Source organism: Mirounga leonina, unplaced genomic scaffold, assembly GCF_011800145.1.
Source record: "Mirounga leonina isolate KUSES-001 unplaced genomic scaffold, KU_Mleo_1.0 Mir_493, whole genome shotgun sequence".
Lineage (NCBI taxonomy): Eukaryota > Metazoa > Chordata > Mammalia > Carnivora > Phocidae > Mirounga > Mirounga leonina.
Window position 1 is genome coordinate 1,712,841 of NW_023270780.1, and position 26,427 is coordinate 1,739,267.

At 38.2% G+C, this 26,427-nt stretch overlaps 1 protein-coding gene and 1 non-coding gene across 3 annotated transcripts in view; both read left to right on the top strand.

Moving 5' to 3' along the window:
- VPS45 (vacuolar protein sorting 45 homolog) overlaps positions 1-26,427 on the top strand; it is a 67,704-nt gene that overhangs the window by 34,671 nt on the left and 6,606 nt on the right. For both annotated transcript variants that reach the window (XM_034989910.1, XM_034989911.1), the window contains one exon: positions 3,773-3,904. In XM_034989910.1, the coding sequence (XP_034845801.1) occupies positions 3,773-3,904 (132 nt within the window). The remainder of the gene's footprint in view (positions 1-3,772; positions 3,905-26,427) is intronic.
- TRNAK-UUU lies at positions 23,264-23,336 on the top strand. Its single transcript has one exon. It is a non-coding gene; the product is annotated as a tRNA-Lys (tRNA).

Here is a 26,427-nt window from a genome sequence, read left to right on the forward strand (position 1 = left end):
GTTAACCATTCTGTTCTTCTTGAAAGTCACTTGTCACTTGGCCTCTCCCTTCTGGTTCTCCTCCTACCTTTCTGACAGTTTCCTTCTCAGTTGCCTTTGCTGGCTGTTCATCTTGCTTGTCCTGTGGCTGTTAAAAACTCTCCAAAGCTCTGTCTTTCGATTCTCTTCTCACTCTACACGCTCTCCCTTGGTCGAACTCATCTATTTCCATGGCTTCAGCTGCCACCTGTATTCAGGGAAATCATTAGGCCTAAATGTCCAGATAATATATTTAGTGGACATCTCTGTTGGGATGTTCCACAGGTATCTCCAACACATGTTTTTGTCTTTCAGGAAATCAGTCTTGCTTTTTTTTCCTCAAACCTAAACCACTACACCTAGTCACCAAAACCAGAAAACTTAAAGTTATTGTGGACTGTTCCTTTATTCTCATCCTCCATATTTAACCATTGACCAAATACTGAAGAGTCTTTTTTTTTTTTTTTTTTTTTTGTCTCCTATATCCAGTCCCTCCTCTCCACTCCTGGTATTTCTTTAGTCCCATTTTTCATCATATCTTTCTAGAAGTCTTACAGTGGCCTTTTGTTCTCCATCTTTTCCCACCTGCATCCCCCAATTCGTTCTCACACAGCTGCCAGAATTGTCCAAAAAAGCACATTTGATCATGGTAACCTGTTATATTCCTTCAGTGATTCAGTTATCCACCATGAAATATAAGACTCAAGGCCTTCCATGGTCTGGCCACTGCTTATTTCTCCCTCTCTTTCTCTCACTATGTCTCTAACTTATCTGCTTCATTCCAGAGGAGTTAGGATGACTCCAAAGTTTTTATCCTAAGCAACTGAAAAGATAGACTGGCCATCAACTAAGATGAGGAAAGCTATGGGTGAAACAAGCTTGGGGGAGATGAGGAATTAGAACATTTGAATTGAGAAATTTATTAAACATCTAGTAGAAATGTGGCATTTAGGAGACAGGTCTGTCTGGGCTAGAGATAGAGATTTGGGTGTCATCGGCAGAGAGATGTATTTAAAACCATACAACTTGGGTGTGATCATCTAGGGATGATCGATAAGTTTAATAGAACTTTCTACAATGATGGAAATGTGCTCTATTGGTGCCATCTTATAAGGTAGTCATTAGCCACATGTGACTATTGAGCACTTGAAATGTGGCTAGTTCTACTGAGGAACTGAATATTTTATTTTATTTTAATTAGTTTAAATTTAAATAGCCATATGTGGCTGATGGTAACTACATTAGGCAAAGTAGATCTAGAGAGTAAGTGTAGATGAAGAAGAAAGGAAGACCAATGACTCCACCACCATTAAGATGTCAGGGAGATAAGGTGAAGCCATTAAGGAACACTGAAAAAGAGCAACTAATGAAGAAAACCAAGAATGTGATGTCTCGGAAACCAAGTGAAGAAAGTATATCAAGGAGGAACAAGTGATCAACTTAATTAACTTAAAATGACCAAAAGCCTTGATAATACATGGTGCTGAAAGGATGGGGAGAAATAGGCACTTTCCTGAGTTACTGGTGGAATGACATCTGTGGAGCAACTTGGTGATATCTACCAAAATTTAAAATGCAGACTAGATCCAAGATAAGGACAAGGAGCAGAACAGTGCACATAAAATGCTTTACTTGTGTATATGTATGTGTGTGTGTGCTATATGTATATATACCTATATGTGTAGTGTGTATATATGTGTGTGAATATGTATTTATGCATATAATTACTTATATATACACATAGACAATATCTCCAAAAGGACACATAAGAGGCAAGTAGTAGTGTTTGCCTCTACATTGAAACTGAAGTGCAAGAGCACTGTGGTGGGAGGGAAACTCACTTTTTTTATAGTATACCCTTTTGTATTTTATATTATATGCAAACATTTATCTAGTCAAAAATAGTATATTTTAAAATAATAGGGGCGCCTGGGTGGCCCAGTCAGTTACACATCTGCCTTCAGCTCAGGTCATGATTCCAGGATCCTGGGATTGAGCCCCACATTGGGCTCCCTGCTCAGCGGGGAGCCTGCTTCTCCCTCTGCCTCTGCCACTCCCCCTGCTTGTGTTCTGTCTAGCTCACACTCTCTCTCAAATAAATAAATAAAATCTTTTCATAAAAAATAAAATAGCAAAAATGATTATAGAATATATAACAGTAGGTAACTCTTAAGCATTGTTGTGCTAAATACATTGTTTCAGGTGAGTAGTCTTAAATGCTTATTTTGTCTTAAAAAGTATGTTTGTGGGGTACTTGGGTGGCTTGGTCGGTTGGGCATTCGACTCTTGATTTCGGCTCAGGTCATGATCTCAGGGTTGTGGGATCCAGCTCCATGTTGGGCTCCATGCTGAGCATGGAGCCTGCTTGGGATTCTCTCTCTCCCTCCTCCCCCTGCCCCTGCTCCTGCTCATGCTCGCTCTCTCTCTCTCTCTTTCTCTCAGAAAAAGTAATTTTAGTGTTTAAAGCATGATTTTAAGTTCCAGGCATTTCACACACAAATGCCATGATTGACTCTCTACCTAATTAATTGCAAAATAACTACCTTTTCATCATTGGGAGCCTTTTATTGGGTTTCTCTGCAATTCAGAGATTATCTGAACATTTTTAATTTTAGCCGTAATATCTGATTCTGTTTCCATGAAGGGCCATAAGAATAAATACTCTCTCAGTTAATTCCTTCAAGGTTTTAGAAAGAGACAAACAGAAGGGAAATGTAGGGGGGGTTTTCCATGATTTATACATAAGCCTGTATGATTAAAGAGGTTTCTATTTAGTTTTGTGCTGTAACCTCCAAAATGGATGCTTCTACTTGATGTAGTTTTAAATAATGTCCAGTAAGTCATTAACAAAATTACTTGCTTGCTAAGATCAAGTAATTTTATCTTCTTTTGGTGGCATAAGAAAAGAAAAACAAGGCAAACTGTTTTGAAATGATATGGTCTCCTTCTTGTTGATATCTACAGAAGGGGCCAATAGGAGGCTCTTCTGTTATGAAGCTGTTTTGATAAAGATTGGAACACAATAAAACTACACAGTGAGGCAAGTGACTGAGCTGATATGTCAGTATGTCCAGTATCAAAACTATACTCAAGAGTTTTTTGTTTGTTTGTTTTCACAGGGTTTTTTTTTTTTTTCTTGGTTTATCAAAGGATTTGAAAACAAAGATTTTAAGAAGAGGTGGAGTTCCCAGAAGTGCCATTAATTTATATGTCCCATTCTCTTTTTACACTCAAAATATTAAATGTTTCTAGTTTCCATCTTATGGGAACATCCGAATATACTGGTACTTTCCAAAATACTTTGAAGTCCTTGGACAGAGGCCATTGTAATGACACTGTACTAAGTATTTGACAGAGGGTTTATATACGAAAGGAGTTGTGTAGTACAAGTATAAATTACTGCTATATTGATATCATGGCACAGTGAAGTACTCTGCAGCCTCTTGAATATAAAAGAATATTTCTACATTTGGTTCCAGCAAACACTATTGTGCTATTCTGAAATCCACAGCACAGAAATTATAAGACATCCGCTCATAAACAGAAAGCAAATCACTATTCAGCAATTCCTGCTCTGTTTCCTGCCAATTTCAGATAATTAAAACTTTTTTAAGCCTTTTATTCTATTCTGCTTTAATTCTGCTTCCTCCACCAAAAATGATTTAGAAATGAAAACTGTGCATATAATAGTAACACCAAATCTTTGCCTTTTCCCCCTCTTATCCTATGATGTTAACTTTCTTCATTATTGCAGACCTCAGGATATCATTGTGTTTATAATTGGAGGAGCCACCTATGAAGAGGCTCTAACAGTTTATAACCTGAACCGTACCACTCCTGGAGTGAGGATTGTCCTGGGAGGAACCACAGTGCATAACACGAAAAGGTAAGGGAGAACATTCAGTCCTACGACTCTGTTCCCTTTCCTAGAGAATAAAGCTTAAATTTATAAAGCTGAATAAACTGCTGGTAGGCCAAAATGCATCAGTTCATAGTGTAATAGAGATGAAGGATCTAACTCCTTTAGCTTCATAAATCAGCCAGTTAGGTCAAAGACCTGAAGAGTAAGGACCAGCCTGTACCATTAACAATTTATATTTCCTGTGTTCAAAGGAGAAATGTTATAGCCACAGACTGGCACTTTGAATATACTGAAATATAATGGTTTTGAATTCTGCGAGTTTTTCTCTTTTTGTTGATTAATTATATTCATTCAATAAGTATTTAGTAAGAAGAATACAAAGATGAATAAGATTAAAATCCTACCTCAAGGAAATCATTGTCTATTAGGAAAGATAGAACATAAAAAATAAAAAAATAAGTGCCTAGAGAGACAGGCTAAAGAGCCATGGATTACCAGAGTGACTAAGAAAAATTAGCAAATGTTTCATGGAGAAGATAGTGCATAAGCTGAACCTTGGGTAGAAAATGGACATGAGGGAGAGAACATACTAGGCAGAGTTAACCACATGAACAAGTTACGGAAGCTGTAGACAACAAGCATAGAGAAAGGACGGCAAATAGTCAACCAGCTGGAATGTGCATAATAAGTGAGAGGGTTGACTGAATGCCGTAATTGTGAAAGGCCTTGAATTCCAGGCTGAGGAATCTTCACTTTCTTGTCTAGAAAATGAAGAATCATTGAAAATTATTTAAGCAGTAAAATTACAAGAGGGTCACAGTATTTTAGGAAGATTAATTTGGAAACTAAGGGTAGGAAAGACAGGAGGAGGAGACTGGAGAAGCGTGGCATGATAACTGAATTTAATGATTAGAGACCCTGAGAGATCCATGCCGAGCCATGTACATACACATGGATATATTGGGAGTCATTAGAGGTGTTTGTGTACTTTTTCCTTTTGTATTTTTTTTTTTAAGATTTTATTTATTCATTTGAGACACAGAGATAGAGAGAGAGAGGGAGCATGAGCAGGGAGAGAGGCAGAGGGAGAGGGAGAAGCAGGCTTCCCGCTGAGCCAGGAGTCCGATGTGGGGCTCGATCCCAGGACCCTGGGATCATGACCTGAGCCGAAGGCAGACGCTTAACCATCTGAGTCACCCAGGCGCCCCTCCTTTTGTATTATTATTTGGCTTTTTAACGTAACTTTTCCCCTTTACTATGGAAGTAGTACACATTCATTCTGAAATTCTTTTAATTCAGAAAATATAAAGAGAAAGAAAAAGCTCCCATAATCTCACCACTGTTACACTTTGATCTTTTCAGACCTTTTATTTCTAAGCCTGTATAAACATTTATATGAGTGTATCAGCAGAAAAGGGATTTCTTCTATATTCTGTTTTATGACCTGAATTTTGTAGTCTATGATGTAAATATAAACATCTTTTAGTGTTAAATATATAATCATTCATTCATTAAAGAAATATTAATTGAAAAGTAAGATTACCTGGGTTTGAATCCTGACTTTCCCTCTTACTGTTTATGAATTCAAGCAAATTACTGAAACTCTTAGTCAGTTTCTTTCTTTCTTTTTTTTTTTTTTAAAGATTTCGTTTATTTATTTGACACAGAGAGAGAGACAGCTAGAGAGGGAACACAAGCAGTGGGAGTGGGAGAGGGAGAAGCAGGCTCCTGGCTGAGCAGGGAGCTCGTGCAGGGCTCAATCCCAGGACCCCAGGATCATGACCTGAGCCGAAGGCAGAAGTTTAATGGCTGAGCCACCCAGGCACCCCTCTTTGTCAGTTTCCAAAGATTACTGGCCATTTATATATTTCTTTTTGAATTGCCAGTTCATATTATTTCCCATTTTGCAATTGGGGTATTCCTTTTTTTCCCAGTAATTTTATTAATTATATCTATATAATTAAGGATATTAACCATTTGTTACATATTTTTGCAAATAGTTTTCCTTGTTTGATGTTTTTGTTTTACATTATTCACAGTATTTTGTTGTATAAAGGTTTTATTTTATTATATTTTATTTTTTACTTTTATGTAGTCAAAGCTACCAGTGATTTCTGCCTTTGGTGTCATGCTTATTAGTTCTTTTCCAGCCAAAATTATATAAATACTAACCTCTATTTTTTCCATCATTTTTAGGACTTGCATTTAAAGTTATAGCTTTATAATCTATCAAAATTTTATTTTGTAAACTGTGCCATAGTTTCCTTTTATAATTTATAGAAATATTACATATACTTACATACTTCATTACATACAGAGAAGCATACAAATGGTAAGCAGACCACTCAATGAAATATGACAAAGTGAATATAACTATGTAACCACCACCCAAACCAAGTAGTAGAATGTTACCAGCACCTCTGGAAGTCTCCCTTATGCCTCATATCCCCTCCTTGTCACAACTCCCGCAAAGTAATCACCATTATGACTTCTATCACCGTAGATTAGTTTTACTTGCCTTTAAAGGATGCTTGTTGGATGAATAAGAAACAGGTTAAAAGTAATCTATTTCTGCCTTTCTCAAATAATACAAGGATCTTGGAAGGATGCTGTGAAGGATCTCTAATCAGCTTCCTCCCAACTGACTATCCCAAGCTATCATTGTCCAGCATATTGGTTCCATCTTGTTTTTATAATCCCCAAATTAATCATCATCATTATTTTCAGTTATTATTTATTTAGATTTACCCATGTATTTGCCCTTTTCCCTTCCTCCCACTTTTTCACCCTGGTCCTTCTTTCTGATCCAATCTTCTTCTTACTAAAAATATCCTTTAGTAGTTCTTTCAGCTCCTGGTCAACTTGATTTTTTTTTTTCTAAAAACATCTTAGTTTAAGTTTAGAAATCCAGGTTGATAATTTATTCTCAGCACTTAAAAGTTAGAAGGCAATAGAATATTATTTTTAATTGTTGCTGTTAAGAAGTCAAATAAATAAATAAAATCTTAAAAAAAAAAGAAGTCTCCTCTCACTATAATTGTTTTTGGGGTTATAGGCAATATATTCTTCTCTGATTCTTTTTAAGATTATCTTTTTGTCTTTGGTGTTCTTGTTTCAGTATTATGTATCTAAATGTGGGTTTATTTTTATTTATGCTACTTGGTATGAAAATTCATGTTTGGCATAATTACTGGAAATTTTCCAGTCATTATTTCTTTGAACATTGCTGCTTTTCTGTTTCCTCTGTTCTCCCTTTTTGGAACTCCTATGAGATATGTGTTAGGCCTTCAATCTGTCTCTTAACCTCTCATTTATACATCCGTATCTTTCTGTGCTCCCTTCTGTGTAATTTTTTAGATCAGTATTCCAGTTCAATAATTCTGTCTTCATCTGTGTTTAATTTGTCCATTCAGTTTTTAACTTCAAAGGTTATATTTCTATGCCTATAAGTTCATTTTGCCTCTTTTTCAAATTTGCCTGATGTTTTTGTTAATTTCTTCTTTCCTCGTGTTTTCGAATCCTTCATTTTTCTTTAATCACATTAGTTCTATAACCCCAAATATTTTCCGGTTCTTGAGCAATTAAATAATCTTTTATGTAAAAGTAAGAAAGTGAGGCTGCTTCGCAAAAGGTCTAGACTAGATTCTTCCAACTAGCCAGCTTTGGTATTTCTTTGTCTGACCTGACAGTATGCTAAGCAGTACCCTGAATTATGTTTGAGCCAATAGCATTAGCAATAGAAGGTTTGATAAAATCTTGAGCAAGGGGGCACCTGGGTGGCTCAGTCATTAAGTGTCTGCCTTCGGCTCAGGTCATGATCTCAGGGTCCTGGGATGGAGCCCTGCATCGGGCTCCCTGCTCGGCAGGAGGCCTGCTTCTCCCTCTCCCACTCCCCCTGCTTGTGTTCCTGACCTCGCTATCTCTCTTTCTGTCAAATAAGTAAGTAAGTAAGTAAATAAATAAATAAATAATCCCTGCTCAGCGGGGAGCCTGCTTCTCCCTCTCCTACTCCCCCTGCTTGTGTTCCTGCTCTCACTATCTCTCTTTCTGTCAAGTAAGCAAATAAATAAATAAATAAATAAATAAATAAATAAATAAATAAATAAATAAATATCTTGAGCAGGATTGTTCACTGGTCCTAACCAATGAAACTTTTTAAGGAGGGAGTTACTGTGGTAATTGCCAACCTGGAAAATATTTAGTTAAAGTTTACAGTATATAAATGATCCAAAATCAGGTGTTTATCATTTATATTTACAAAGATATAACCTCTAGCTAATAGGTAGGTAAACAGTGAAATTTATCACAATCAGTAAAAAAAAAAAAAATAGGGGCTCCTGGGTGACTCAGTAGATTAAGCATCTGCTTTCAGCTCAGATCATGATCTCAGGGTCCTCTCCCTCTGCCGCTTCCCCTGCTTGTGCTCTCTCACTCTCTCTCTCTCTCTCTGTCAAATAAATAAAATCTTTTAAAAAAATAATAATGGAATTTGTATTTCAGAGATCAGTTATTGTAAAGGCTTAAGTAATCGAAAGTAACTTAGCTTCAGCTTTTAGTGGAAGGGCTCCATTTTCGTGATGAGTGTGGGCGACCTTGGGTATTACTAGCATATTCAGTAAGATTACAACTCTTAATATATTTTGAAATCTTAGACTCTCAGTAAGTGGAAAGGTTAATATTTTTTTAAATCAGTTTTATAACTGGATATAGTGGGGCTACTGTGAGCTAGCAAAGAACCTTGTTTTGGGGGAGAGAAAGTTTAAGAATTTGTTTCTGTGAATTGTTAGGGTTTAATTTTTGTGCAGGGGGCTTATTGTACAATTCCCTATATAGTATGTGGGTTATTTCTTTTTTTTTTTTTTTTAAGATTTTTATTTATTTTTTGACAGAGAGAGACACAGCGAGAGAGGGAACACAAGCAGGGGGAGTGGGAGAGGGAGAAGCAGGCTTCCCTGCCGAACAAGGAGCCCAATGCAGGGCTCGATCCCAGAACCCTGGGATCATGACCTGAGCCGAAGGCAGATGCTAAACGACTGAGCCACCCAGGTGCCCCTGTAATATGTGGGTTATTTCTTAAGGAAAAGTCCAAAGGAGTAAGTACCACACAGCATTGACCTCAAGAGCTGTACAGCACAGAAGTAGTATTTTAAGAGACTGGTGATCATGAAACAGTATACTTTTAGATGTGAGTGATGAGTGTCCTCCTTTAATACTTGGAATCATGTAAAATGTGATATGGGCTGCCCTTCAAGGATATGGATTAGTGGGATATTGGATCAGGAAAAAAAAATCATGTCTTGTAGCTGGGAGTGTGATGTGCTGATATAGAAACTACTATCCCTCCAGAGTGGGAAATGCCTGTTGCAGGATATTTCTGGGATACAGGTCACTTGATTTCCCTGATTTCTTAAGTAAAACTTGAGATCACTACAGGTTTATTCTGCAGTCAGATCCCAGCATCACCACTTACTAGTTTATGATTTGGGACAAGATACTTAATGTAATGGCAGATAGGTCAAAATTGATCTCTTGCATCCTAGAAAATTACATGTACCCTTACCTCTGATGTAGCAATTTGAGTAACCTTCATCCTGGGATACCTTCTATTTCTAAAATACATCAAGATTGGGGGTGCCTGGTTGACTCAATTGGTAGAGCATTTTTTTTTTTAAGATTTTATTTATTTACTTGAGAGAAAGAATGAGAGAGAGACAGCATGAGATGGGGGAGGGTCAGAGGGAGAAGCAGACTCCCTGCTGAGCAGGGAGCTCGAAGCGGGGACTCCATCCCAGGACTCCAGGATCATGACCTGAGCCAAAGGCAGTTGCCCAATCAACTGAGCCACCCAGGCACCCGAGCATGTAACTCTTGATCTTGGGGTCATACGTTTGAGCCCCATGTTGGGCGTAGAGTTTACTTTAAAAAAAAATTTTTTTTACTAAATAAAATATATCAAGATTACTGCATATTGAAAAAAAATCTTAGTTGTAGACAAAAAATAAAGAACAGAAAGCAATTCTTTCTTCTCTCCCTTGTATATTTCCAGAAATTAATGTAATTTTTTGGTAAGAATGGGGCCTGTATATAAGTAAGCTTCATCTTAAGCCAAAAGGTATCTGAAGATGTCCCTTAAATTTCAAAAGAAGATATACATTAGTTGAATCTGAAATTCACCTTGCCATTCAAAGTTATTTGAATTTAAGCTCCTCTTTCTTAAGTACCTTCTTTTTTAAAATTGAGGTATATTAGTTTCAGGTATACAGCATAATAATTTGATATTTATATATATTGCAGAATGATTGCCACACTAAATCTAGTGAACATCCACAACCACATATAGTTACAAAAAATTTTTTTGTGATGGGAACCTTTAAGGTTTACTCTCTCAGCAAAACTTTCAAATATACAATGCAGTATTATTAACTATAGTTGCCAGGCTTTACATTATATCTCCATGACTTAATTATTTTATAAATGGAAGTTTGCACCTTTCAGCTCCCTTCACCCATTTCACCCACCCCTCCACCCTCTGCCTGTGGCAAGTACCAGTTTGTTCTCTGTATCTATGAGCTTGGTTTTGTCTTATTTTGTTGTGCTTTGTTTTAAAGTCCATGTATAAGTGAGATCATACAATATTTGTCTTTCTCTGTCTGATTTATTTCACTTAACATAATGCCCTCAAGGTCCATCAGTGTTTCTACAAATGGCAAGATTCCATCCTTTTTTATGGCTGAATATTATTTCATTGTGTGTGTGTGTATGTGTGGGTGTGGGTGTGTATATATATACACACACACCACATTTTCTTTATCCATCTATTTGTTGATGGACCCTTAGGTTGTTTCCTTATCTTGGCTATTGAAAATAATTCTTCAATGAACATGGGGGTGTGTATAGCTTTTTGAACTAGTGTTTTTGTTTTCTTTGGATAAATAGCCAGAAGTCAACTTGCTGGATCATATGGTAGTTCTATTTTGAATTTTTTTGAGGAACCTTTATACTCTTTTCCATAGTGGCTGCACCAATTTACATTCCCTCAACAATGCACAAGACTTCCCTTTTCTCTACATCCTTGCCAGCACTTGTTATTTCTTGTCTTTTTGATAATAGCCATTCTAACAGGTTTTGATTTGCATTTCCCTGATGACTACTGATGTTGAACATCTTTTCATCTACCTGTTGGCTTCCTGTATGTCTTCTTTGGGAAAATGTCTATTCAGATCCTCTGCCCATTTTTTAATCGGATTGTTTGGGGTCTTTTTGCTATTGAGTTATATGAGTTCTTTATGTATTTTGGATATTAACCCTTTATTGGATATATGATTTGCAAATATTTTCTCCCACTTAGTAGGTTTTTCATTTTGTTGATTATTTCCTTTGCTGTGCAGAAGCTTTTCTAGCTTGATGTAGCCCTACTTGTTTATTTTTGCTTTTGTTGCCTTTGCTTTTGGTATTAAATCCAAAAAATTATCACCAAGACCAATGTCACGGAGCTTACTGCTTATGTTTTCTTCTAGGAGTTTTATGGCTTCAGATCTTACATTCAAGTCTTTAATCCATTTTGAGTTTATTTTTGTGTATAAGATAATGGTCTAGTTTCATCCTTTTGCATGGGGCTGTCTAGTTTTCCTAATACCATTTACTGAAGAGACTGGACTTTCCCCATTGTTTATTCTTGCCTCCTTTGTCATAAATTAATTGGCTATATATGCATGAGTTTATCTCTGGGTGGGATCTCTATTCTGTTCCACTGATCTGTCTTTGTGCTAATACTGTACTGTTTTGGTTACTATAGCTTTGTAATATAGTTTGAAATCAGGGAGCATGATGTCTCCAACTCTTTTCTTTCTCAAGTTTGCTTTGGCTATTAGGGTCTTTTGCGGTTCCATACAAATTTTAGGATTGTTTGTCCTATGTCTATGAAAAATGCCATTGGAGGTGTTTTGTTTTTGTTTTGTTTCTTTGAAAGAGCGTGCGCACGTGCATGAGTAGGGGAAGGGGCAGAGGGAGAGGGAGAAGCAGACTCTCTGCTGAGCAGGGAACCCAATGCAGGGCTCAATCCCAGGACCCTGAGATCATGACCCGAGCCGAAGGCAGACGCTTAACTGACTGAGCCACCCAGGCACCCCACCGTTGGAGTTTTGATAGGGATTGCATTGAGAATCTATAGATTGCTTTAGGTAGTATAGATATTTTAACAATACTAATTCTTCTAATCCATGAGCATGGAATATCTTTCCATCTATTTGCGTCTTCATTTTCTCTCATCATTGTCTTATAGTTTTCAGTGTATAGGTCTTTTCAGCTCCTTCATTAAATTTATTCCTAGGCATTTTATTCTTTTTGATGCAATTGTAAATGGGGTTGTTTTCTGAATTTTTCTTTCTGATAGTTCATTATTAGTGTATAGATATGCAGTAGATTTCTGTATATTGATTTTGTATCCTGCAACTTTACTGAATTCATTCTAATATTTTTTTGGTGGAATCTTTATGGTTTTCTATATATAATATGTCATCTGCGAACAGTGAGTTTTACTTTTGACTTTGCAATTTGAATGCCTTTTTTTTTCTTGCTTAATTGTTCTGGGTGGGACTTCCAATGCTATGTTAAATAAAAGTGGTGAAAGTGGACATACTTGTCTTGTTCCTGAGCTTAGAGATTCAGCTTTTCACCACTGAGTATGATGTTAGGTGTGGGCTTGTCATGGTGACCTTTATTATGTTGAAGTACATTACCTCTGTACTCAATGTTGTTGAGAATTTTTATCCAATATTGTTGTTGAATTTTGTCAAATGTTTTTTCTGCATCTCATGAGGTGATTGACCATAGGATTTTTACCATTCATTTTGTTAATGTAGCATATAAGTGTCTTCTTTCTTTAAAAGAGTTTTTTTGTGACAATATTTTTCAGTGATTCAAGTACTGGTTACACAGAAGCAAAGTTCTACAGGGCTTGCAGTGTGCTATATGATTTGTTTCTTTAGGGCCTGCTCTGATTAGGTGTAACTGTAATTATCTTTGTTTAGATTTAAACACCATTTAAAATAGAAGGCATGTATATGCTACTAAGACACCAAGGAATTTTCCAGAAGCTAATTACCTCCTTAGCAACATTCTTTTTTTTTTTTAAGATTTTATTTATTTATCAGAGAGAGAGAAACAGAGGCAGGCAGAGGGAGAAGCAGGCTCCCCACTGAGCAAGGAGCCCGATGTGGGACTCAATCCCAGGACCCTGGGATCATGACCTGAGCCTAAGGCAGGCAGACGCTTAACCAACTGAGCCACCCAGGCATCCCTCCTTAGCAACATTCTTAATAAAATTGCCTTCTGGATAAAGAGAGACAGTCAATATTTTCTTCTCTCCATAGCCATATGAAGTTTAATATGAATTTTGTATTGCCCCCCCCTCCTTTGTACATAATGAAACACAAAGAAAAAAAGATACTAACCAATCATAGGGACCTCTTTAAAGGCATAATTTTCATGGTTTTTTGAAGGCCGAGAACCTGCCCTGAAAAAGCATCTGGGTAGTGGATTTCGTAGGGCTCTGAACACATGCAGCAGGTACCTGCCCTAAGTGGTTAGTCCATTGTGCTTCTGGGGTCCATGCAGGTTTGCAGTCTGCATACCGTGGTCTCCTGTCTCAGTGCTTGCCCGCCCCCAACTTCCGTCTTCATTTGTCTCATTAGTCATACTGCCCCTCAATTGCAGAGGAGGCGGGGAGGAATACATCAAATTTCAGCTTCTAGGAATTATATATATGACATGAGTTGTTCTGTAGCACGACAGATATTTTCACCAACGTCTATGTGGAACAGTCAGAAGTCATTTTGCCCGAGTTACAAGTTCTAGAATACATTAGTAAATATATATTGAACACACAAGAACAGCATAAAGTTAATAGTTCATTCACTCATTCAGCAAATATTTACTGAGCATGGGATACCTCCGTGAATAAAACAAAGATCCTAACCCTTGTGAAGCTTACATTTTAATGCAGAGGGAGACAAAAATAAACAAACTTAATAAGTAAACTTTATAGTAATTCAGAAGGTGATAAATACTATGGAAGAAAATAGCAGAGCAAAGTAAAGGGAAATTGGTATTGCATGGGGGCTGTGGGGATGAGTTACACTACTCAGTATGGTGTCAGGAGAGGCCTCGTGCAGAGATTTGAGGAAAGACTTGAAGGAGGTGGGCACCTGGGTGCCTCAGTTGGTTAAGCAACTGCCTTCGGCTCAGGTCATGATCCTGGAGTCCCTGGATCGAGTCCCGCATCGGGCTCCCTGCTCGGCAGGGAGTCTGCTTTTCCCTCTGACCCTCTTCCCTCTCATGCTCTCTGTCTCTCATTCTCTCTGTCTCAAATAAATAAATAAAAAATCTTTAAAAAAAAAAAAAAAGACTTGAAGGAGGTGAGGAAGTGAACCAAACAGATGGAGGGAAGAACATCCCAGGCACAGCAGAGCCGTGTCCTAAGGCACAATCACACAGTGTGTGTAAGGAGACCAGAGAGGCTGGGAAAAGGAGAGGGAGCTGCAGTGAGAGAGGTATCTGGGGCCTCACAGTGGAGAGCCTTGTCGGCTGTTGCGAGGACTGGTTTTCACTATGAGTTAGAGAGCATTGTCGGGTGTGGGGTCTGTTTGTTTTTTAACAGTTTTATCGAAATATAACTTATGTTATATACAATTCATCCCTTTAAAGTATACAATTCAGGGCACCTGGGTGGCTCAGTTGGTTAAGCAACTGCCTTCGGCTCAGGTCATGATCCTGGAGTCCCTGGATCGAGTCCCGCGTCAGGCTTCCTGCTCGGCGGGAAGTCTGCTTCTCCCTCTGACCCTCCCCCCTCTCATGTGCTCTCTCTCATTCTCTCTCTCTCTCAAATAAATAAATAAAATCTTTAAAATAAATAAATAAAATAAAGTATACAATTCAGTGGTTTGGGGTATGTACACAGATGTGTGCAACCATTACCACAGTCAATTTTAGAATATTTTCAACACCTCAGAAAGAATTTCCCTCACGCCAGGCCTAAGCAACCACTAATCTATTTTCTGTTTCTATAGATTTCCATGTTCTGAACTTTTCATGTAAATGGAACCATATAATATGTAGTCTTTTGTCAGTGGTTTCTTTTACTTAGTATAACGTTTTCCAGGTTCATCCATGTTGTAACCTGTATCCTTTTTAATCGTTCCTTTTTAATGCTGAATACATTTCATTATATGCATATATCATATTTTGTTTATCCATTTGTCAGTGATGGACATTTGAGCTGTTTCCACCTTTTAGCTGTTATAAATAATGCTGCTATAAACACATACTAGTTTTTGTGTGTATTGTAGGTTTTTGAGCAGAATCGTGAAATCTGACATACTTTATCAGGATCATGCTGGCTATCAAAGCTCATATGCTTAAGAGAAGTATTATTTATCTTAAATGTTCAAAATAAACATGTGTTGTTATAAAAATGCAAATTCCTAGGTGTATTTAAATGAACAATACCCACTATTTATTCACCAACAATAGACTGATCTGTTATTCTAGTTGTGTTTCTGATGCACATGATCCTACCTTGCAAATAAATGAGCATCTTGGTTAGGGATTTGAGCTGGCTTGCCTTATCACTTCACAAGTCAATCAATATTAAAGAGTTCTAGTCCCTGCTGGCCGCAATTGACACTTTAAGTTAGCTATGTGAGCTGAGAGGCCAAGAACCAGATCCGTATGGATGGAATTCTTCTCCCAATAGAAGAAATCCCTCTGTCTTCTTGGAATTCAGGATAGAAGTGAAGGGGAAGGAAGGCTAGGTAGATGTATTAGCCAACAGTGCTGCCATTGCCTGAACCCCACCTAAACTTAGGTGAAGAGAGCACTTCAGTCTCCAGTGCTATCAGTTTAGTTACTTAAGGATTTTGACAAGGAGGAAAACATACCCTGCTAGAAGGTGACCCCAGATCAACGATCCTCTTACTGCCAGATTCCCTTTTGAACCAATAATAATGACTACACATAGTAGGCTCTCTGTAATACTCCTGGGTTCAGTTAAACTCTCTATATGCCTGCACAATAATTAATGGTCCCATTTTTCAGTTATTTTCTGAAAGCAAAGACAAATAAAGAAAAACAAGCTTTCCTCCCCCGAAGTAATTCATTGTCATTATAATAAAAAAATTAAATATTAAAGTAAAAATCTTGGGCCCCTGGGTGGATCAGATGGTTAAGCGTCTGCCTTCGGCTTGGGTCGTGATCCCAGGGTCCTGGGATAGAGTCCCACATCGGGCTTCCTGCTCAGCAGGGAGCCTGCTTCTCCCTCTGCCTCTCTCTCTCTCTGTCTCCTATGAATAAATAAATAAAATCTTTAAAAAAAAAAGTAAAAATCTTTCATAACAGTACAACTAAAGTTAACCACTGTCAATATTTTGGCATATTCCTTCCTATTTTTTCTCTACCTAAAGTTTTTTGAGTTTTTTCTTTTGTGTTTGGTTTGGTTTGGTTTTTATGGTTTTTGCTGAGTGCGGAGCCCAACATAGGGCTTGAACTCATGACCCTGAGTTCAAGACCTGAGCTGAGATCAAGAGTTGGACACTTAACCAACTGAGCCACCTAGGCGCCCCACATTTTATTTTGTTTTTGACATAATTAGGATCATATTGTCTATATAGTTTTCTACTTGTTTTCTTACTTTTAATTATATTGAGAATACTTTCCCATGTTATTAAAAGTTATTTAAAATAGGGGCACCTGGGTGGCTCACTCATTAAGTGTCTGCCTACAGCTCGGGTCATGATCCCAGGGTCCTGGGATCGAGCCCCGCATCGGGCTCCCTGCTCAGCGGGAGGCCTGCTTCTCCCTTTCCCACTTCCCCTGCTTGTGTTCCTGCTCTCGCTGTCCCTCTGTCAAATAAATAAATAAAATCTTTTTAAAAATTATTTAAAATAATCTTAATAGCTGTATAATTTCAACTTTAGGATTGTGTCTTTAGGGGCACGTAGGGTGGCTCAGTTGGTTAAGCATCCAACTCTTGATTTTGGCTCAGGTCGTGATCTCAGGGTCATGAGATTGAGCCCCACATCAGGCTCCACTCTGGGCATGGAGCTTGTTTAGGATTCTCTCTCTCTCCCTCTGCCTCTCCCCCGCCACTCACTCGTGCACGCTCTCTCTCTCAAAAAAAAAAAAGTGTCTTTAACCATTACTATTAGACATTTAGATTGTTTACAATTTTTGTTTAATATGATGTCAATAAACATCTTGTATATTGATAAACCTTTGTCCCATCTCTGACTATTTCCTTAAAAGTGCAGTGAGGCAGACTCAAATATTACTACTAGAAGTATAAATTGGTATAACTTTTCTGGAAAGCAATTTGACTTTATGTATTCAAAGATATGGGGTTGACTTCAGGGCTCTTGTTGTTGTTGAGGCAGTGTGAGTTTCCTGATTTTTTAGAAGCCCTGGCTCAGGTGATGGAAATGTTCTATATCTTGATTAAGGAAATGGTTACACAATTGTATACATTTGTCAAAATCAAACGATGCCCTTAAAATTGGTAAATTCTATTATCAATAAGAAATTAAAGTTTTAAAAAACAAAGTACTATAGTATCAAACTGACACTTTTTTCTTGATACAGTCAGAAAGATAAAAAAGTAATTTAAAAAGGAATAGTTTTCTTACTGTGTAATTCAGTGTTTTTTAACGCCATTTCTCTAGAACCACCTGATATTAGCTAGCGTTATGAGTCACATACCTGGAGAAACAATGATCCATAGCAATTCATAAAAAGGGGATCGTGATGATACCAAGGACTAAAATTTATTTAGTACATACTATGTGCTAGACACTGTTTTAACACGTTATACCTGTGCTATCCAATAAGGTAGCCATGAGTCACGTGTAGCTATTGAGCACCTGATATGTGGCTAGTCTAATTTGAGGTGTGCTACAGGTATAAAATATATATCAAATTGCAAAGACTTAGTACCAAAAAAAGAAGTGTAAAATATCTCATTAATAATTTTTAGAAGTTGATAATGTTTTAGATATATGGGTTAAGTCAAATATGCTATTAAAATTAATTTTACCTTGGGGCACCTGGGTGGCTCAGTAGGTTAGGCATCTGCCTTCGGCTCAGGTCATGATCCCAGCATCCTGGGATCGAGCCCCGCATCAGGCTCCCTGCTAGGGAGCCTGCTTCTCTCTGCCTGCCTGTCTGCCTACTTGTGATCTCTCTCTATCTGTCAAATAAATAAATAAGATCTTAAAAAAAATTAATGTTACCTTTCTTTTTTACCTTTCTAATATAGTTATAGAACATTTAGAATTACACAGCAGCTCACATTTGTAACTTGTTTACATTTCTACTGGATTGTACTGCCTTACCCATTCAGTTTTGTTTCAGTCTCGTGATGACCCAACAAAGTAGATATTTTTATTACTATCATTGATTTCATTTTTCAGATGAGGAGATTGAGGTTTTAGGGAAGTGAAAACCTTGTCCAAAGTCATAGAGCCAATAAGTGACAAAGCTGGACTTGAACTCAGTCTGTTTCCAGTCTGGGCACCTAAGCACTCGGTTGGAATAATATTTCAAGAAGATTTATCTAGCTATGATTATTTTAATCTCTTGCTTATAAATGTCACTTATAAGGTAGGCAAAATTTGTTTTTACCAAATGGACAATATATGTAGCTCTCTGCCTACTAAGAAATATTGTAAACCAAAGCAGGGGGAAAAATAGTACAAAAGTAAGGGATCATTTAGTTAGTGTTGTTTTAAGATTTTTGTCATCAAAATGTAATTAAGAATGAGATTTAAGACAGTGTTGCTCTTTGAATAAAAATGGTTAACTTGATTAACTAGTTGCAGCTGTTGATGATGCCTAAGTGTTGGTAATAATATAATCCTGACAGAGTAAGTCAGTAACAATGTAGAGAGTACAGGTTTTTTTTTGTAGAGAGCACAGTTTAGGGCTTAGAAAACAGTTGGCATTTTGAATTTCTGTAAATAAATTTGAAGGTGGGAGGGGGCTGATTCATATCATCAATAGGTACTTTATAGATTTCTACTTAAGTAACACTAGAAACTTGGACCTTCTCCTGTAACCACGAGTTGGTTTGATCTCTGAATTATTTACAGAAAAAATTAGGATCCTGTAACAATTTGCATTTCAAAGGAGGAGGAATCCAGAGGACACTCTTGTTCACTTATGGGCATTTCAGGATCGGTTTTGAAACTGTTGGAATCATCACCATCTCTGTAGAGATGCTGGGGGGAGTTTACTTTCCTGCTGGGACCAGAGTTGTGATAGAGTGTATCCCCTGTTAGTAAATGAGAGACACAGAAGCAAGAGTCAGAGGTAGATACCGTCTGGTCGCAGAGCAGCACTCATCCCCTTTCCAGGTCACTCCATCTCACACCCAGCCCCGTGCCATCCGGTACACCTTTCTCCTTTGCGTAAACTTGGTTAAATAGTTTGTTTCTTGTAGCCAGAATGTTGCGTTTTAGGACAAAGTTCTCGTCTCTTACAAGTTTATAGGATATGCTTTTTTGTGTAGTATGTAAGACCCAATACATATTTGCTTATTTGTTTCCGGCTTTATTGGGTGAAACAATAAAAGGTTGAAAATGGAAGGAAAAGTTCAACATTGTTAACTCTGTGGAGTGACACAAAAGTGACTTGTTTCCTTCCTGTATTATCTACATTTCTATATTATCTACATTTCTATGTTTTTTTATGATAAAATACTAAGATGTTCTACAGACTTTTAAAAGTCATCAACCTGATGTCATTGGAATTATTAAGTGCTAAGGGTAGTTGGTTATCCTCAGCACAGCCCCGAGTTGTCATTCCTCCACCAAAGCTGTATTACCTTCCCCAACCGCAAATGATGCATCCATCAAGACACCTGTTCTTTCACTGGGATTATCATTAGAGCCTCTGGGCTGAATAGGACCTGTGATTTACAAATCACCTTTGGGTACCCTTTGGTCTTTTTTTTTATATATATATCTTTTTTTTTTTAATTTAAACTTAATTAATTAACATAATGTATTATTAGTTTCAGAGGTAGAGTTTAGTGATTCATCAGTTGCATATAACACCCAGTGCTCATTACATCCCATGCCGTCCTTAATGTCCATCACCCAGTTACCCCATCCCCCCACCCACCTCCCCTCCAACAACCCTCAGTTTGTTTCCTACAGTTAAGTCTCTTATAGTTTCTCCCCATCTCTGATTTTGTCTGATTTTATTCTTCCCTCCCTTCCCCTATGATCCTCTGTCTTGTTTCTTAACTTCGACATAATGAGTGAGATCATATGATAATTGTCCTTCTCTGACTGACTTACTTCACTCAGCGTAATACCCTCTAGTTCCATCCATATCGTTGTACATGGCAAGATTTCATTTTTTTTGGTGGCTGAGGAATATTCCATTGTGCATATATACCACACCTTCTTTATCCATTCATCTGTCGAAGGACAGCTGGGCTCTTTTGGCTGTTGCGGACATTGTTGCTCTATCGGCAAAGAAGTCAAACTTCCACTCTTGCACGTGACATGATACCCTTTGGTCTTTTTTTTTTTTTTAAGATTTATTTATTTGAGAGAGCGAGAATGAGAGAGAGAGAGAGCATGAGAGGGGGGAGGGTCAGAGGGAGAAGCAGGCTCCCTGCTGAGCCGGGAGCCCGATGCGGGACTCAATCCCGGGACTCCGGGATCATGACCTGAGCCGAAGGCAGTCGCTTAACCGACTGAGCCACCCAGGTGCCCTGCTTTGGTCTTTTGAAAGGCAGTGTGCATAGCAGTTACGAGCACGGGCCCCAGCGCCAGACTACCTTTGTTAAATCCCACTTTTGCCATGTGTCCACTCGTATGACTTTATGCAAACTATTTAACCTTTTTGCACCTCCGTTTCTCAGCTGTAAAAGGGAGGTCATAATAGTTCTTTCATATCGTTGTGACGACTGGATATAGAATATATATAAAATGCTTGGAGGAGAATCTGGCACAGTGTAAGCACTTGGTTACTCGCTGCCGCTGATACTGCTACTATTGTATTTGGGGGACACAAAGTAAAAGGGACTTTGGGTATTGTTCATCATTACCACCTCTGTCATCACCTATACTTCCAAGTCATTTGCTTTGAAAACCTTTACTTTAACATAATTCAAGAGCAGAATTATATTATTATCCCAAGTAGGAATATACTGGGGCAGTGATGAAATTTACTGTGAAGGGAGCCCTGTTGCCAGATGACCTTTGTGGTCTATGAGGACAAAAACTTTTAGTAGCTCAAGTTCCATTTGCGCTCACTTCAAATGTCCCCTTTGAGGCTGCCAGAGTCAGCACCTCTGTAATTAATAGGTCTGCAGAGTCTTCAGCAGCTATGCTTGCTGCAGGTAGGTTATTTGGGAGCTTCGTTTCTTGCATTTTTTATGGTGGTCACCATTCTACTCCTATAGTTGTGGTGGCTCTGACAGATTGATGTGGTCTTGAATGTTCCCAGTGGTGAGAAAATACATCTCTAGCTCTTTTTGTTTTCAGATGATAACCTCCTTTCAGACCTCCATGTAAGTGATATTACAGGCAGTTCTGTCCCTGAGGAGTCCATCTTGTGCCCTGTGGACTAAGAGGGTAACCCTTCCTCCTCACACGTGCTCCAGTGAATGATACATGCACAGTGCTGGATACATGCAGAATCCCATTGCTTGCTTTTTTGTCCTGTTTCTTCTCAGTGGGAGAAGAAATAAAGCCAAGGGCTCCTTTTTGTTTGTTTTCTTTTGCTTGGCTTTTTGTTTTGTTTTGTTTTGTTTTGTTTTGTTTTTATAAGTCACGTGTCCAGTACTAAGGTGGGAAATGGGAAGTAGGCAGTATATTGTTTGTCAGAAAGTGTCATAGGACAAAGTAACCTCAGTGGAACTGGTTTATAATCAAGGAAATATTTTATGTCTTAATTCAGTGTTTCCTAAGGTCTGTCCTATAGAAAATGTGCTTGGTATTTGTTGGGTGTTGATAGGTAGTGCCTTAAAAAAGGATTCTATAGGCAACTAAGTTTAGAAAATACTGCATCCAGGGCGCCTGGGTGGCTCAGTTGCTTAAACGACTGCCTTCGGCTCAGGTCATGATCCTGGAGTCCCTGGATCGAGTCCCACATCGGGCTCCCTGCTCGGCAGGGAGTCTGCTTCTCCCTCTGACCCCCCGACCCTCCCCCCTCTCATGTGCTCTCTCTCTCTCAAATAAATAAAAAAAATCTTTAAAAAAAAAAAAAAAAGAAAATACTACATCCTTCTCTTGGAAAGTCACAATTCACATTAATGTGTTGAAGATTCTGAGAAACTCCAGAGTGAAGAAACCCATTCAGCTTTTTTCCCTCTCTATTGTATTTTAATATAGTTTTTATATTTATAAATAAATATATGTAACATACAAGTTAGAAGCTATAATAATATAATGAACACTCTTGAATCCTTCACATAACCCAAGAACTAGAAAATTGCCAATAACATGGATCTGTTTGTATTCCTCTCCAATAACATCCCTTGCCTCCCTACAACAGGTAAGCACTATGCTACATCTTGTGTTTAGTTCCCTTGCTTTGGTGGGAGATTTTTATTGCTTATCTATATATTTCTAAACAATGCATTATTTAGCTTTGCTTATTTTTGAGCTTTATAGAAAATGGTTTCATTTTTTTTTCACTCAACATTGCTTCTAAGATTCATCTATATTGTACCATATAACCTCTGTTCACTCATTTTTCAGTGTTATGTAACATTTTATTGTGTGAACATACCACAGTTTACTTCTCCATTCACCTGTCCAACTACCTTTAAGTTGTTGGCTTTTTGTTTAGTTTAGTCTTGTCTTGTTTACTATTATTGCTTCTATCAAAGAGCAGCAAGAGGAAATGTGAGCCACAATATTGACGGAGGTTATGATTATATTGTTTGGGAGCACAAGGGAAAATATTTCTTGAGTAGCTGCTTTATACACGGTATTATTCAAGTCAGTGTCTAAAATTCAAAGAAAATAAGATGTCGTTATCTTTGATGATCGTATGGTCCAGTGGAGGGGGATCAAAAAATTTTGTATTTCTCAAATTAGGATATAATTAGTCCCAGGGACACAAAAAAGCACAAAATAAACATGACACTTCTTTTGGAGAGTCCGTTTTCTTATACTTTGGGGAGATGTTCAGAGGTAGAATTAAATAACTGATTACTACCTTAAAATATGTTTATATCAAAATTTAAAAGGTCCTTTTATGAAAAATAACAAAATTTTTATGGAGTTTTAAAAAACAAAATACCAGACCTCAAAGAAAGATGTAAGGTGGTAAACCAATTTGGACTATACCCTTGAGACTAATAAATTCAGGGGTGCCTGGCTGGCTCAGTTGGTAGAGCATGTGGCTTTTGATCTCAGGGTCGTGAGTTCAAGCCCCACATTGGGCATGGAACCTACTTAAAAAATAATAATAATAAATTCATTCTTTTCTGTTGTGAGGGGTTTTCAGGTACAAAAATTTGTGAAGTATTACTGGCTATTTACCCCAAAGATAAAAATGTAGTGATCCGAAGGGGCACCCGCACCCCAATATTTATAGCAGGAATGTCCACAATAGCCAAACTATGGAAAGAGCCCAGATGTCCATCAACAGGATGAATGGATACAGAAGATATACACATACACACACACACAATGGAATATTATGCAGCCATCAAAAAATGAAATCTTGCCATTTGCAACAACGTGGATGGAACTAAAGGGTATTATGCTAAGCGAAATAAGTCAATCAGAGAAAGACAATTATATGATCTCACTCATATATGGAATTTAAGAGATAAAACAGAGTATCATAGGGGAAGAGAGGGAAGAATAAAACAAGATGAAATCAGAGAGGGAGAGAAACCATAAGAGACTCTTAATCATAGGAAACAAACTGAGGGTTGCTGGAGGGCAGGGGTGGGGGGATGGGGTAACTGAGTGATGGACATTAAGGAGGGCATGTGATGTAATGAGCACTGGGTATTATATGAGACTGATGAATCACTGACCTCTGCCTCTGAAACTAATAATAAATTCTATCTTAATCAATTGAATTTAAATAAAAAAATTTTTTTTAATTTTGAGAAGTGTTAATGCATGTAATTTAAGTAAAATGTGTCCTAAATAGAAATAATTAATTCAGGCAAAGTAATCGGGAAATACTTCACAGAGGAGATAGCATTTGAGCTAGACCTTAAAGAATAAGTTGGATTTCCATAGGAAGAGCAGTCAGGGATAAGGAAACAGCATAGTTAAGGAAAGGAACTTAAAAAAAAAAAAAAAGAGGAACAGCACATTTGAGAAATAATGAGAAGTTCTTTATGGGTAAATCATATATCCAGTGAAGAGCTGTATATAAGATTCCTACTATTTTCAGACATCGGTGCTTGAATGCCAATGGTTTTCTTTGCTCCTGATAAAATTGCTGTTGGATATTTAGAAAATGTTTAGCATGACAGGTGACATTTAAGATAAGGTCTTAACTTTTTAAAAAAATATGAATCTGGGGGTGCCTGGGTGGCTCAGTCAGTTAAGCATCTGTCTGGCTCAGGTCATGATCCTGAAGTCCCAAGATCATGTCCCACCTTGGGCTCCCTGCTCAGTGGGGAGCCTGCTTCTCCCTCTCCCTGCCACTCCCCCTGCTTGTGCTCTCTCACTCGTGCTCTCTCGCTTTCTCTCAAATAAATAAAATAGAAATACATATCTGATTCAGGTATTCACTCAGCAAACTCTAAATGCAGCATCTATTTTTTACTGCGGATACACAGATCAAAAAGATATTACTCAAGATGTACATTAACTGGGGACGCCTGGGTGGCTCAGTTGGTTAAGCGACTGCCTTCGGCTCAGGTCATGATCCTGGAGTCCCAGGATCGAGTCCCGCATCGGGCTCTCTGCTCAGCAGGGGGTCTGCTTCTCCTTCTGACCCTCCCCCCTCTCATGCTCTATCTCATTCTCTCTCTCAAATAAATAAATAAAAAGAAAAAAAAAAGATGTACATTAGCTGGTAAGAGAAGCCATTAGAAGAGAACTCCCCAAGCTCTCACTGCCACCACCTCCTCTGCCATCTGTCCCATCCCGTGGGACCAGTGTTCGTAGCCTAGCTCACCCCCAGGTAGGCACCAGGTCTCATCCCTCACCTACTCCAGGATATCACTCCAAATTGACTCCTCTCTCCTCAATCAGTTTTTCCCATGCTAGTGGATCATTCATAGAAGCATAGAAACATACTGACTTTTACCCCGCCTTTAAAAACCCTGTATTAGCCTCCTATCTCTTTCCAGGTTCCATATCATTTCTCTGTTCTCTTTTGTAGCAAAAATTCTTGAAGAATTGTTTCTAATCATTGTCTCTGATTCCTCTCCTTCATATTCTCTTGAACCCACATATTCTTTTAAGCCTCGATGTGTTCAGGCTTTCACCCCATCGCTCTCTGGAATTGTTCTTGCTATGGTCCCCAGGGACCTCCACATGGCTAACCCCAGAGTCAGCTTTTAGCATTCATTTTACTTGACCTGTGAGCAACATTCGATGCAGTTGTTCAGTCTCTTCCCTTGGAAACACCTTCATCTCTTAGCTTCCAGAAACTATAGTCTCCTGTTCTTCCTACCTCACTGGCCATTCCTTCTCTGTCACTTTTGTTCATTTCTCCTATTTTGGGAATCCCTGGAACTCTGTCCTTAGACCACCTCTCTTCTTCTCTATCTATACCCACTTCCTTGGCAATCTCATCCAGGCTCATGGCTTTAAAATCTGTCTGCTACTGACTCCTAAATTTATATCTCTCATCCAGAGTTTTTCAGCCTCAGCACTATTAGTGTTTGGGATCAGATAATTCTTTGTTGCGGTGAACTGTCCTGTGCATTGTAGGATGTTCAGCAACATCCCTGGCTTCTACATAGTGGATGCTGGTGGCATTCCACCAGTTACGACAACCAAAAATGTTTCCAGACATTGCCGGATGTCCCCTGGGGATAAAATCATATCTCTCTCACACCCCTCCCCATTAAGAACCACTGTTTCTAGTCTGAACTTCTCCCCCAAACTCCAGATTTGTATATTCAGCTGTCTACTTGACACTTCTATTTGAATGTCTAATTACCCATATTTAACATGATCAAGACCAAGCTTCTGATACATCTTTCTAAACACGGTCCTCCCTCAGACTTTCCATCTCAGTTAATTGCATATCCATCCTTCTAGTTACGTAGGTCAAAAACTTGGTGTTTTCTTGACTGCCCTACATCCTGATTCATCAGTAAATCTTATGATCCTTTCCTTCAGAATATGTCCAGAATCTGACACCTCACTACTGCTGTCCTAGTCCATGACACCACCATTTCCCACCTGGATTGTTACAATTGCCTCACCCTTAACCCTTAACCCTACAGTCTGTTCTCTGGGTCACTCTAGGGATATGTCTAGTGATAGAGACATGCCCAGGTCACTCAGGGCAAGTCTCATCTCTGCACAAAAGCCTCCAGGGGTTACCCATCT